Source organism: Halichoeres trimaculatus, unplaced genomic scaffold (assembly GCF_033239565.1).
Source record: "Halichoeres trimaculatus isolate MK-OKI-2021-1 unplaced genomic scaffold, fHalTri1.1 fHalTri1_scaffold_17, whole genome shotgun sequence".
Lineage (NCBI taxonomy): Eukaryota > Metazoa > Chordata > Actinopteri > Labriformes > Labridae > Halichoeres > Halichoeres trimaculatus.
Window position 1 is genome coordinate 26456443 of NW_027437195.1, and position 11226 is coordinate 26467668.

At 37.5% G+C, this 11226-nt stretch overlaps 1 protein-coding gene across 1 annotated transcript; it reads right to left on the reverse strand.

Annotated features, from left to right (window-relative positions):
* Positions 1 to 1080: 1080 nt before the first annotated feature.
* On the reverse strand, positions 1081 to 10493 carry LOC141806155 (ubiquitin-conjugating enzyme E2 D2-like). The gene is made up of 7 exons (XM_074691437.1): positions 9956 to 10493; positions 6661 to 6724; positions 6162 to 6193; positions 5880 to 5957; positions 5414 to 5519; positions 5146 to 5239; positions 1081 to 2170 (listed from the first exon to the last, which is right to left on the reverse strand). Exons 1-7 carry the CDS (start codon positions 9977 to 9979, stop codon positions 2125 to 2127), a joined length of 444 nt encoding a protein of 147 aa, XP_074547538.1. The 5' UTR covers positions 9980 to 10493; the 3' UTR covers positions 1081 to 2124.
* Between the last annotated feature and the right edge of the window lie 733 nt (positions 10494 to 11226).

Here is an 11226-nt window from a genome sequence, read left to right on the forward strand (position 1 = left end):
CAATTTCTGTGAGAAAAAAAAATCAATGCTGTCCCCTTTATCAGAGAAAACAAGATACATAAAACTCTAGGATCTTATAACACAGCACAACTCTCCAGTGGAGAAAACTGTGCAGAAATTCTTCCATGGATGCCCTACCTGTCCAGAAAATGTAGCAAAAGATAACTTTTTCGGTGGTGGTCTCCATGTAGGAAATCCTGGCCACACAGACAAGTCCACCTACCTGTTGGTCAAGTCACACTTTAGTCCTACTTTAATGTTATACTTCCTTTCAGCAGACTGTCTGCTACAATTTGGTGTTAGTTTAAAGTTTGTACGATAATTTGTTTCCTGACAGTGTTGAAAATTAGGATGACCCAGTACATATTTCGCATTCTGGATCTTAGTATCCAGAGTATTGCTGGGATCTGGATCGTACTTTTACATCTGTCAGAAATTATGGTGACCTTGTCTTGTATTGTTTTGCAAAGCAATCCGACCATTTATGGTGGAGTTATATACACATATGGTCAAAACGGCCCTATCTCACAATGATAAAGAATCCTTCAAAAAAGTCCTGGATCCAGACGGTGATCCGGACCACCTCCAAAATTCACTTCTTTCTTATCCCATTTTAAACATTTCCTGAAAATTTCATCAAGATGAGTTTGTTAGTTTTTGAGTTATGTTCACAGACAAACTCCCAAAAACATGCTCTCTTTGGTAGAGGTAATAAATTCACACTTCTATTTCTGCAGTAGAAGCCGTATTAGTGCGGCATCAGGGGCTTTTGCAGCCATCCCCAAGTGGACATTTTAGGAACTGCAGTTTCCACACTTGTTCAGAGGCTTCATAACTTGTGACCAGGGTTTGACGTTTGGTTGAATCCCTTAAGGCCTTTTAGTGACATGCTATTGTGGTGTCGGAGCAAATAAAACAAGACGTCCACAATGTTGGAAATAAGTATAAAGCTACATATCAGGATAATTCAATAATGTTCAAATGTGTCAGCTCTATTTAAGTCAAGATACCTCTGGGGAAAAAAATAAAAACATTAAAGGTTTGAAACACGACAATACACCTGAAAAAAGTACAACATGCTTTATGGTTTGGGTAACTTTATTGAAGGGAAACTAAAAGAAAACAGAGCCACAAGTTGATTATCAACCATGAGCTTTGCATCAATATTTTAGGGCTACAAGAAGACAGTGTTTGAGTGGGCGTAGAACTAAAAACTCATCTACTGGCTCCTAAATAATGAAAAAGAAAAGAAAGCCTTTGAGGGGCACCAAATTTCCAACTGTTCAGTCTGACAAATCCACTTGCAGAAACATATCAGATATAATATCCTACCTTTATTAACATGCATAAAATACAACATTGAAGTTCTTATATTTTGTTTCCTTAACATTGATATATACTGCTGTGCTTCTCTGTACACACACTTTGATGGTGGAATAAGATACACTTCTTCCCTCAGGTAACTGATTCCTATACTAATGATCAGGTCAGACGAACAAACCGACGTCACACCAGTCCAGGAAGTGAATACGGGAGTTGCGAACCAGTTTCAAAATCTTTCTGAGAAATGGCATTTTCCCCTTTTTAGATTTTTTTGTCCAATTCAACATAAGATGCAGCCTAATTTCGCCAATTTGAATCTCTAAAAACTCAGAGTATGGCAAAAGACAGGTTTCTCTACAAGTGCTCTACAAGTGCTTTGAGTAATCCAGCCCACAGTGAAGCAAATACCAACCCCACAGGATCCTGACTCCTTTTTATAACTGGATCATTGTGGGGAAGACGTTTACGCTCAGTGTTGGACCAGTTGCATCAAATTCTACAAGTGTGTGCAGAGTAAATAACATCACCAATTACGGGTTGAAAAACATATTTGGGGCATGCTCAAGCCGTTCAGCACCATGAAGATTATTTTTTTTAAACTCCCCACAAAACGGGAGTCAAAACTTGACAGAAACTGGCACGTGTCCTGGAGAGAAAACACTATCTTCTTATGAGCGCAGGTGGAAAAAGTAAGGGGTAAAATGCTCTGATTAACAAAACAGAAAATAAGTGAAAAAGAAAAAAATCCTGGATCTTTTAGTTTGAACCAGCAACGTCACTTTTGCACCGGCTTTCCAACCATCACATTGCATATTTGCTTGTCCATTCTTTTGCTGTTCTGGTGTATCTGCAAAGACAGAAAGGGGAAAATGTTAAACAAAAAATCCAAACAAACTTTTGAAATAAAACTTGAATAACCACAAATACTCATATTTGTTGAGGACTGATCAGAGCACATGCATTTGAGCACATTGCGGTTGTAGGACAGGCGGTTTGAGGATGCATACTTATAAAATGCAACGTTTGTATACCAAGACGTAAATCCATACAAATTAAACTTTTCAGCATTTCTTTGAGCCATTGTCGTCTTTTTAAGTAGGGCCACAAATTAAGTTTTTCCAGACTTGAAATTACCTTCACATGCTTGTGTTAGTTGCTTCTTTTACATGCCATTTTTTTGTACGCCAAATTCTAATCAGACCCGGATCAAATCCTTCTTCAGTTTTGTTCATGCATAAAGGGAATATCTTTAAATAGAAGTCAATTAACTTTTTAGGTATAACTTTAAAGGTAAGTTCCTTTATTTGGAACAATAATCAACAGAAAATGTATCAGCAACCCCTCATATTTACTGTCAATCACTTTAAAAAAGGGAATTTTGCTGGTAAAACAAATAGTAAAGTGAATGTGTGTCAAAGTTAAATGTTATGTAATCTAATCTTACTTCATGGTGACAACTATGCCGGCTCATCCTACTGCCAAGACCAGTTTTTGGTGTGTGGACCCATGAGGGTTGAGAATAGGCTTAACTCCGCCCTCCCCATTCATGTAACTCAATCCTCATCGTCTGTATTGTTTCTCTGCCAGCTTCAGACATCTCACTTCATGAATGGGTGTCTTATTGGCAGCTGTATAATTGGCGTGTCCTCGAATGCACCTCTCACTAAATTTTCCTACACAGTCCCTGCTGACTCTTCTGCTGCCACGCAACAATAACTGGGCACAATAAAAGCACCCAAACATGAGCCGTGTTGGTTCACGTGTGTTTCCAGCTGCACTGCTTGTTAGAAAACAATAAGCAGTCATTTAAAATGTGAAAGAAGTTTGTTTACATGTTTGATTTCTTAAGTTTACGCTGCAGTATGTGAAATCACTTGTTTAAGATGACGTAAAAATGCTGCTGCAGAACATCTGGACTATGATTTGCCTTCTCTGATTGGCTACAGCAGGGTCTGCAACCTTTACTTTCCAAAGAGCCGTTTTGCCTTAGCTCACCTCGATGAAAGTCACTCGGGAGCCACAAAATTTACTTTATCTTCAAATTAAGACAAAAAAGTGTATAATCTCGTGAATAATCATCTAAATGAGAAGTTTTTGTGTGTGTGTGTGTGTTTTGCGATTTCTTAGTATCTTACTCTTAATAAATTTGAAAAAAAAAAAAAAAGTTGTAATGTCATAGATTTTACAAATTTGCAAAATTTATGAAGTTTCAATAAGTTGAAAATTTAAAAAAATAATAAAATTCAAAAATTTGCAAATAGAAAAGGAATTAGAAAATGTGCAAAATTTTTATGGAATGTTATAAATTTGCAAAAAAAAAAACACTAAATAATGCAATTTCAAAATTTTGCTTAACTTCCACAAAAAATTGAAAAACTTTCTAAAATTTGCAAAAAAGGGAGATTTTTATAAAGAATTCAAAAAAATTGCTTAATCTTCAAAAAATGAGGATTTTTTTTCTTAATTTGAAAAAATGTCAGAAAATTGAAATACAAATAAAAATAAAAAAAATTGCAAAAAATTAAAAGCTTTATTCAAGAGGCGGTGTATTTTTTATTAAAAAATGTATTATGATTTTACTTAGTGGCTGTGTAGTTATCATTAATACCATCTGTAAGAAAAATAAAAAAAACCATTATTTTAATAATATAGAAAATCATCTGTTAACCTTAAAACAGTTCAATTTAAAAGGAATGAAGGCATATTTTATTGCAGCTTTATGAGCTGCCATTAATGCTAGGGGATATCTACAAGAGTTTAACTCCTTCACTAATAAATTAGAGCTAGTTTTCTGGGTATGCTCCAAATTGTTTTGACCCACAACTGTCCTGAGAATAATTTCTCAGTAGCCAGAAAGCTCCAGCTCACTTGTGTGCTGACACAAAGCCTTCATCTGCAGCGCATCAAGATGCTGGACCGACTCCTCTGCATGTACACATACTCAGGGATTAGTATAATCATGGTTATGTCAGTGAGATCAGAGCATCACAAACTCCACAGGCCCAACTCAAAACACCAGCCAAGATGCAGCTCTGGGCTCTTGGCCTTACCCTAAAGCATGGCATACTTTGTGGTCCACTCCTGAGCTAGTTTATTGTACCTGACGGAGTGAGACAGGATCACACACAAGACTGTGGAGAGCTTCAAGAGTGAACGTTTCATCAGAGAAGGCAGGTGAAGCTGTAAACCAGCTAAATCGTTTGTCCAACATGAACGCTCTTTTTTTATGATGGTTAAGCTGCATTTGGCTGCTGACTTGTGATTGTGAGCTTAAAAAAAAAAAAAAAAAAAAAACACCCCTTGAAAAATGTCAAATCTGCTGTAGGACCCTCTAAATCAGGGGTGGCCAACCTGTTGCTCGCGAGCCTGTTAGTGTGCGGCTCTTTGATCCATTCATAAAAATATATAAAGAGTTATGAGTAGTGGTGTGCTGATCAATCTAAAATAGTGATATATTGATGTCAATATTGGGTTCAATGTTCCTGAAACAGTATTGATCAATATTGATACTTAAGTTTCAGTTTCTGTTCTCTAGTACAAATTTAAACACACTAACAAACAATAAATCACGCTTTGAAAATTGGAAATGTATTGATTTTCATGCCATTTCGTTTGTGTGTGAGGGGAAGTGTGTTTGTAAGACCACGTGTGTGATGTGGCTCTCCGTAGTACCACGGTCATTTTTGTAGCCCTTGGTCTCTGACTGGTTGACCACCCCTGCTCTAAATCACTCCCAGTGGGCTCAAGCTAAGTGGACCTTTCTGCTTCCAGGAGAGAAAACATATTTTATGTACACGTTTATTTACAAGAAAAGAATCTTACTTTGAGTTATCTGTTTTGTACATTCGTGCGATCTCTGGCACTAATGGGTCGTCAGGGTTTGGGTCACATAGGAGTGAGCAAATGGAGAGAAGTACTGCAACAGACAGAAAACAGGACAAAATATGACATTAAGAGTGGAAATAAAAACACCTCCGCCTCTCAAACCTCCCTTTGGATAAAGAAAGTTTTAAATGTTGATAAAGGTGTTGCAGTCCACATATACAGAATTCATACAGCGCTTATTCACCAAGAATTCACCTGTTCTTACCTTTTGAAATAGTAAGTGCAGGAGACCACTGTGATCTGAGAATATCCAGACAGATACTGCCGTTACTGTTAATGTTTGGGTGGTAAATTCTTGTTGTAAATGCAACCTGAAACACGAGGGCAAAGACAAACAGACATACATCAGTGAGGATCAAAAAAACAAAGTGACACAGCAGATCAATGTTATGCAACTCAAATTCCCTGACACGAGGCGCTGACGTTTGATACTCATGACTATCTACTTCTGGAACGACCGGTATTACTTCATGAGGGCTGTCAACTGATAAAATCTGTTTATGACATATGAAAGGTTGGCTTCACGAGAGACAAGTTGTTAATTTAAAGACTTTTACAGAAAATACCAAGATGGATGTGTGTGTTCACTCCAACAGGGCAATACAGTTTATATTCTCCATAACTCATGGCAGTGACTTGTGTGTGCTTCCTTCAGGTGTGACTCTGCTTACCTTGGGTGGTTTGAAGGGGTAGTCTGTTGGAAAATGAATAGTCAAGAAGAAAACACCTCCCTGATATGGACTGTCGCACTGAAAGGAAACACAACATTTACATATTTCAGAGAAGAATGATCCATCCTGTCCACAGCTTCCTCATTAGAAAGTCAAATTTTAACCTTTATCTCACGGGCTCATTTAAAGCAGCCATGAACGAACCCTCTGTGATAATTTACAACATCGTGATGCATTCAAAGTACAAATAAACAACTGCGATATCATGAAGGGTCTACTTACAGGTCCCATGATGGTAGCTTGCCAGTGAAACACTGCAGAGAACAGAAAGTAAAGGTTAGAGATCTGGAAAAGGCCACAGGTGTGTGTGATCCCAAAGACGTCTTTGCAGTTTGTGTAGTCTCAGAGAAACATTATTTACTTCTCCACAACATAACCAATACTGTCTTAAACCCAGCAAGACATTTTTTTTGTTTATTCAAACATAAAATACACGGTGAAAAAATTATCTGCTGGAAAATAAACTAACTCTTCTTTTGATATCTTGCTTGGCTAACTTGAACAATGCCTGAAATTTGCTGGTTCTTTCAGATTTAAAGAATCAGACTTGCAGTTTTACTTTTAAAGACACAAAAGGACCAATAATCTAATTACAAATCAGGCATTTGTTTCATTGGTTACAGATGATCATTTTTGCTCAACCCATTCAAACACATCTTGGACAAGCTAAACAGGAAGTATGAGAACAGCCAAATCTTCGGATGAGTTCTGGGACACTTACTGTCATCACCCACTGGGCCAGCCGAGCACTGTGCAGGAGGGTCACGAGAAAAATCGTTGAGCTCCTGTAATGAAAAGAGGTTTAGAACAATAACCAAATTAGACCACAGTAATCTTCACAGACAAAACAACCAGGAGACAGGATCTGAAATCAACGTGCCAACGCGGGGGCCGGGGACTGGAGGTGAAGCATGAGGTCGTTAGTGCCATTTATTTCACAACACCCCCCCTGCTAGTGTTTTTATCTCCTGCAGCTCTCTCACGAGTTCAACACAACACCAGCTCAGGGGAAGGGGCCACTTTGTTATCGCCCATACAGCAAGACGAGCCCGAAGCGTACATTCACGGCTGTTATTTTTAGGACTTCAGATACTTTCAAGTGATGGAGGCCACTCCCAGAGTGTTCTGTCACACTACATCACAAGTCAGGTTGGATTTCAGTGGAAAGGGGCTCCAGTAAACAACAGGGAGTGAAGACATGACGGTGAAAACGTGGGTTGAAGCTCTCGTGACCTGTCCTACTTATCTTGGTTTCAGGACCAAGGTTATAATAGTTTTGGATTTGTCATTATAGTTTAGTTTTAGTTAGTTTTGACATTTTATTTTCCATTACAGTTTAGTTTTACTTAGTTTTAGAGCAGGCATTCTAGTTTTTATTTAGTTTTGATTTTTGCAACAAGGCTTAGTTTTAGTTTAGTTTTAGTTTTTCATACTTTATTAACCAGGTGCAGGATTCAAAAAGGTCAGAGTAAATATTTTGTCATACAGTTTATTTTCCAGTCCAACATAGAGCTCACTGCTCAGTCAATGCTGATACTGAACTGTTGGCTGCTGCCTTCAACACATGAAAATAATATAAACTTAGCATAAGAAATATAAACATAAATTGTGTAAAATAATGTTGACATAAATTACATGAAAATAATATTAACATAAATTATAAAAAAAACAATATAATATGAGCTTCAATAAATAAAAACTTGGAAAATGTGTCGGATTAATTTAAATCTTAAAGGCTGTTAATATTGTCAAAAACTATAACTAAGGGAATTTTGTCTATCATTTTAGTTAGTTTCAGTTAGTTTTGTGAACACAAGATACAGTTTTAGTTTACTCATCGTTTTTGTTTTCTTTTCTAGTTTTTATTAGTTTGAGTTAACTGCAATGTATTTTAAATTTTAGTTTTCGTTTTTAGTTTCGTTTTGGTTAACTATTACAACCTTGTTCAGGACCCGCCTTTAGTCCCCTGCTTGGAGGTCTTGGGTCTTAGACTTTAACGCACATGCGTTCAAGCTTTGGAAAAAATGAACTGATGTTTTAAGGGATCTGTGAAGATTACAACCGCAAAAATATCACTTTAATCAGGTGTGTACTGTCAGGGTCAATTATTGTCACTGTGATGAACAAAACACCTGATTTCAGACAGGTGTTAACGTTTCACTCATTTCCAATTGGGAACATCTATGACTTGATTTTTTTTGTGTTTAAGCAAAATGTGACTTTTTCAAATCATTTTAGATAGACAATGACTTGGGGATTTGGTATTGGCTTTGGCTTTCGATCGGTGTCGATTTCCTTAATTTTGGGGGATCAGTGATCAGCCCATCCTTATAGGTAAAACTGGTCTTATATACCTCCGGGAAGGTCTGACAATGATTTTCAATAAAATAAGATTGGAACATAGAAGGTATATGTTGTCAGTTATAAAAAAAATAGAAAATAAAAATTTGCATCGGCAGGTCAGGTTAATTCATTCTTTTCAAATACAAATAAAAACAAACAGCTTGAGAAACAGCTGTTCAGCCATTACAAATCATTTATTTTCTACAGCTTATCCTGTTTAGGGTCACGGGTGTCTGGAGTCTTTCCCAGCTGTCTCCAGGAGACATTACAAATCAATCTAGGTCCAATATGTTTTTAAACCAGGGTCGATTATCCGAAAGAAATGGCCTACTAAGGTGGGGGCGCATACGTTGTGTCCATTGTAAAGAAACTATGGTTGTAAAAGTATCGTCAGCTTCCAAAAACTTGCCAGAGGCCACTGTCTGAGCAATAAGTGTAGTTTTGGTCCAGGTGTGGTGAAGCAGAGCGGATAAACTGCAGAAACCACTGTCCCTTGTGTGCTCAACTCTTTGCACTCTGCTTTCTGCCTCAGATCCAGCGATGAATTGGAAATTGTGGATGCTCCGGCCACTTTTACATATGAACATTATGGTTCTTTGCATGGCATGAGAAGGAGTTAGCAGACAAATAACACCACGCAGACTGGACCGTGGTGACGGACATGTTGGGGAATCTGAGTCATTTGAAGTGCCACTTGGCAAAAAAAAATCCAGTAAGGCCAAGACTCTATAGGAAGCATTTTCAGCCTAGTATTTCAAAACCAGGGCAAGAGCTTATGAGATAAAAAAATTGGTTGCTGAAGAAAAAGCCAAAGACGTGTGTTTGTTTAGGTTGACAAAGGTTTTAGGAGTTTCGTTTAACACATTTGAGGCTAATAAATTGCCATTTTTTTTAAAACTTAAATTAATTTTTATTCTTATTTTTTCTGCATTTATTATTTGTTATAATTTATGACATTATAAAACCACTTCACGATGTTGTGCCTTAAATCCATTATTGGTCTTGTCCTTGAAAGCTAAAATATTTTAGCATTATCACTTGTGAACACTTCAGAGGTGTCCTCTCCTACATTATATCATACTCTCCTGCTGCCAACTCCTTCCATGTCACAGCCAGAACACACCCTGTGATGTGCACAGGCAAAGAAAAATTACTATCACATACCAAGGAAGTGTATCATGAACGGAGCCGTAACTGCTTACACAGATTCGGTGAAAGATATGAGTCATGGGTTCCGTTAACTCCGGCGCTATTGTGCAATGTTTTTAATGTTTCCCAGCTACTAAAATGAGAAGGGTCAACGTAAGCCAACAAACAGATAGCATTCAAACGTGTTTGTGTTTATGTAAAAGGAAGAAGTGTTGGGCAATTCATGCGGCCTCTCTTTGCCGTTACTTCGACGAACACACCAGACCTGTAACCGAAAATGCTAACAGTTTTATGTTAGATAGGTCGCCAACTAGCCAGATGTACCGCCGTTTTAGAGAATTAAAGAAAAATACAGAAAGAAAATCACACAAAATGAAAATAAATTTCATTTTTTCCACGTGAAGAAAGACACAAACTTTTAAGAACATGTTTCACCGCCATGTTTCACAGGATACAGCATTGTGGGAGGCTAACACCACGGTTAGCATTCATAGCTATCAGTGACAGCTTTGACGTTTTCTTACCTTGTTAATCCTTTTCAGAGCCATCCTCTCTCGGTGTTTGTCTCTCTTATCTGAAGTTTTCTGAGGCGAGCAGTGAGTGGCAACCGAAATATGCCAGGATTATTCACAATCCGTCAAACAACTGACGCTGGGTCAACTCGACGGCCTTTCTTCCTCGAGCTAGCGCAGTTAGCTTGCTTGCGGGCTAAACTACGTATGCGCGGAGCTGCTAACAAAGCTAGCTGAAGATCCGCGTATTTTCGCCCAAAGGCAGACTTTACGGTGTCCTTCAATGACCCTCGCTTTCCGTGAGGTTTCAGACTCTAGGGTTGGTGGTTGGATTATTTCTGTCTCCGGTCTGTGCCGAATACGTGCGTGTGTCAGGTGAAATATCCCAGAAGACAAAGCCTCCTCTTCTTTTGCTTTCGGTCGCTGTCGGTAGCCCGCTAGCTGCTGTCCGCTTGTATTTGAAGGTTTCGGGTGAAGGCGGTCCGATGAGCCGCTGACTGACGGGGCGGATGTGGTGTCAGATTGGTTACAAGCCCTGAGAGAAAACAGCATGTGTGACAGACCAGCCAGCACATGTCAGCATTACATTTTACTGTTATGAGCCCCTTAAAAAAACTTGGGAAAGACTGGCATACACAGCCAACTCCATTAAACGTTCAGATACCATCTGACACAAACGAAGAGGAAACAAAAGTCTTATTGTCTCTTTACTTTATGTACTTTGGACATGATTTGAGCCTAACCCAGGTTAATGTGGAAGTTGTGGAAGCTCGTTTTCACCAGGTTAAAAAGAAAGGGAAACTTTATATGAGCTACTAAATCGAAATTATGAAATTAAATCTTATTTCCTATACTTTTTAAAACTTGTCTGAACTACCTCCCCACCCCAAAATAATAAGAAACTAAGGCCGTATCATATGGAAGCCTGTTAACACAAGGGAAAAAAAGGGAAATTTGTCCATTGAAATAATGATAAAAAATAATAATAATAATAAAAGTCAAATAAAAAACAATGGTTAGAAGTCACAACTAAGGGGAAAAATAGTTCTAATATATATATATATATATATATATATATATATATATATATATATATATATATATATATATATATATATATATATATATATATATCAGAAAAAAAATAGTTATAGAAAAAAAGCTAAAAAAATAAATAAATAATGAAATGCACAGTCAAACAACGTATTGAAAAATATAAAACATAAAGTCATGTTAATAAATAAAATAAAGCCAAAATATAAGATGAAACGTTTTGAGTATTG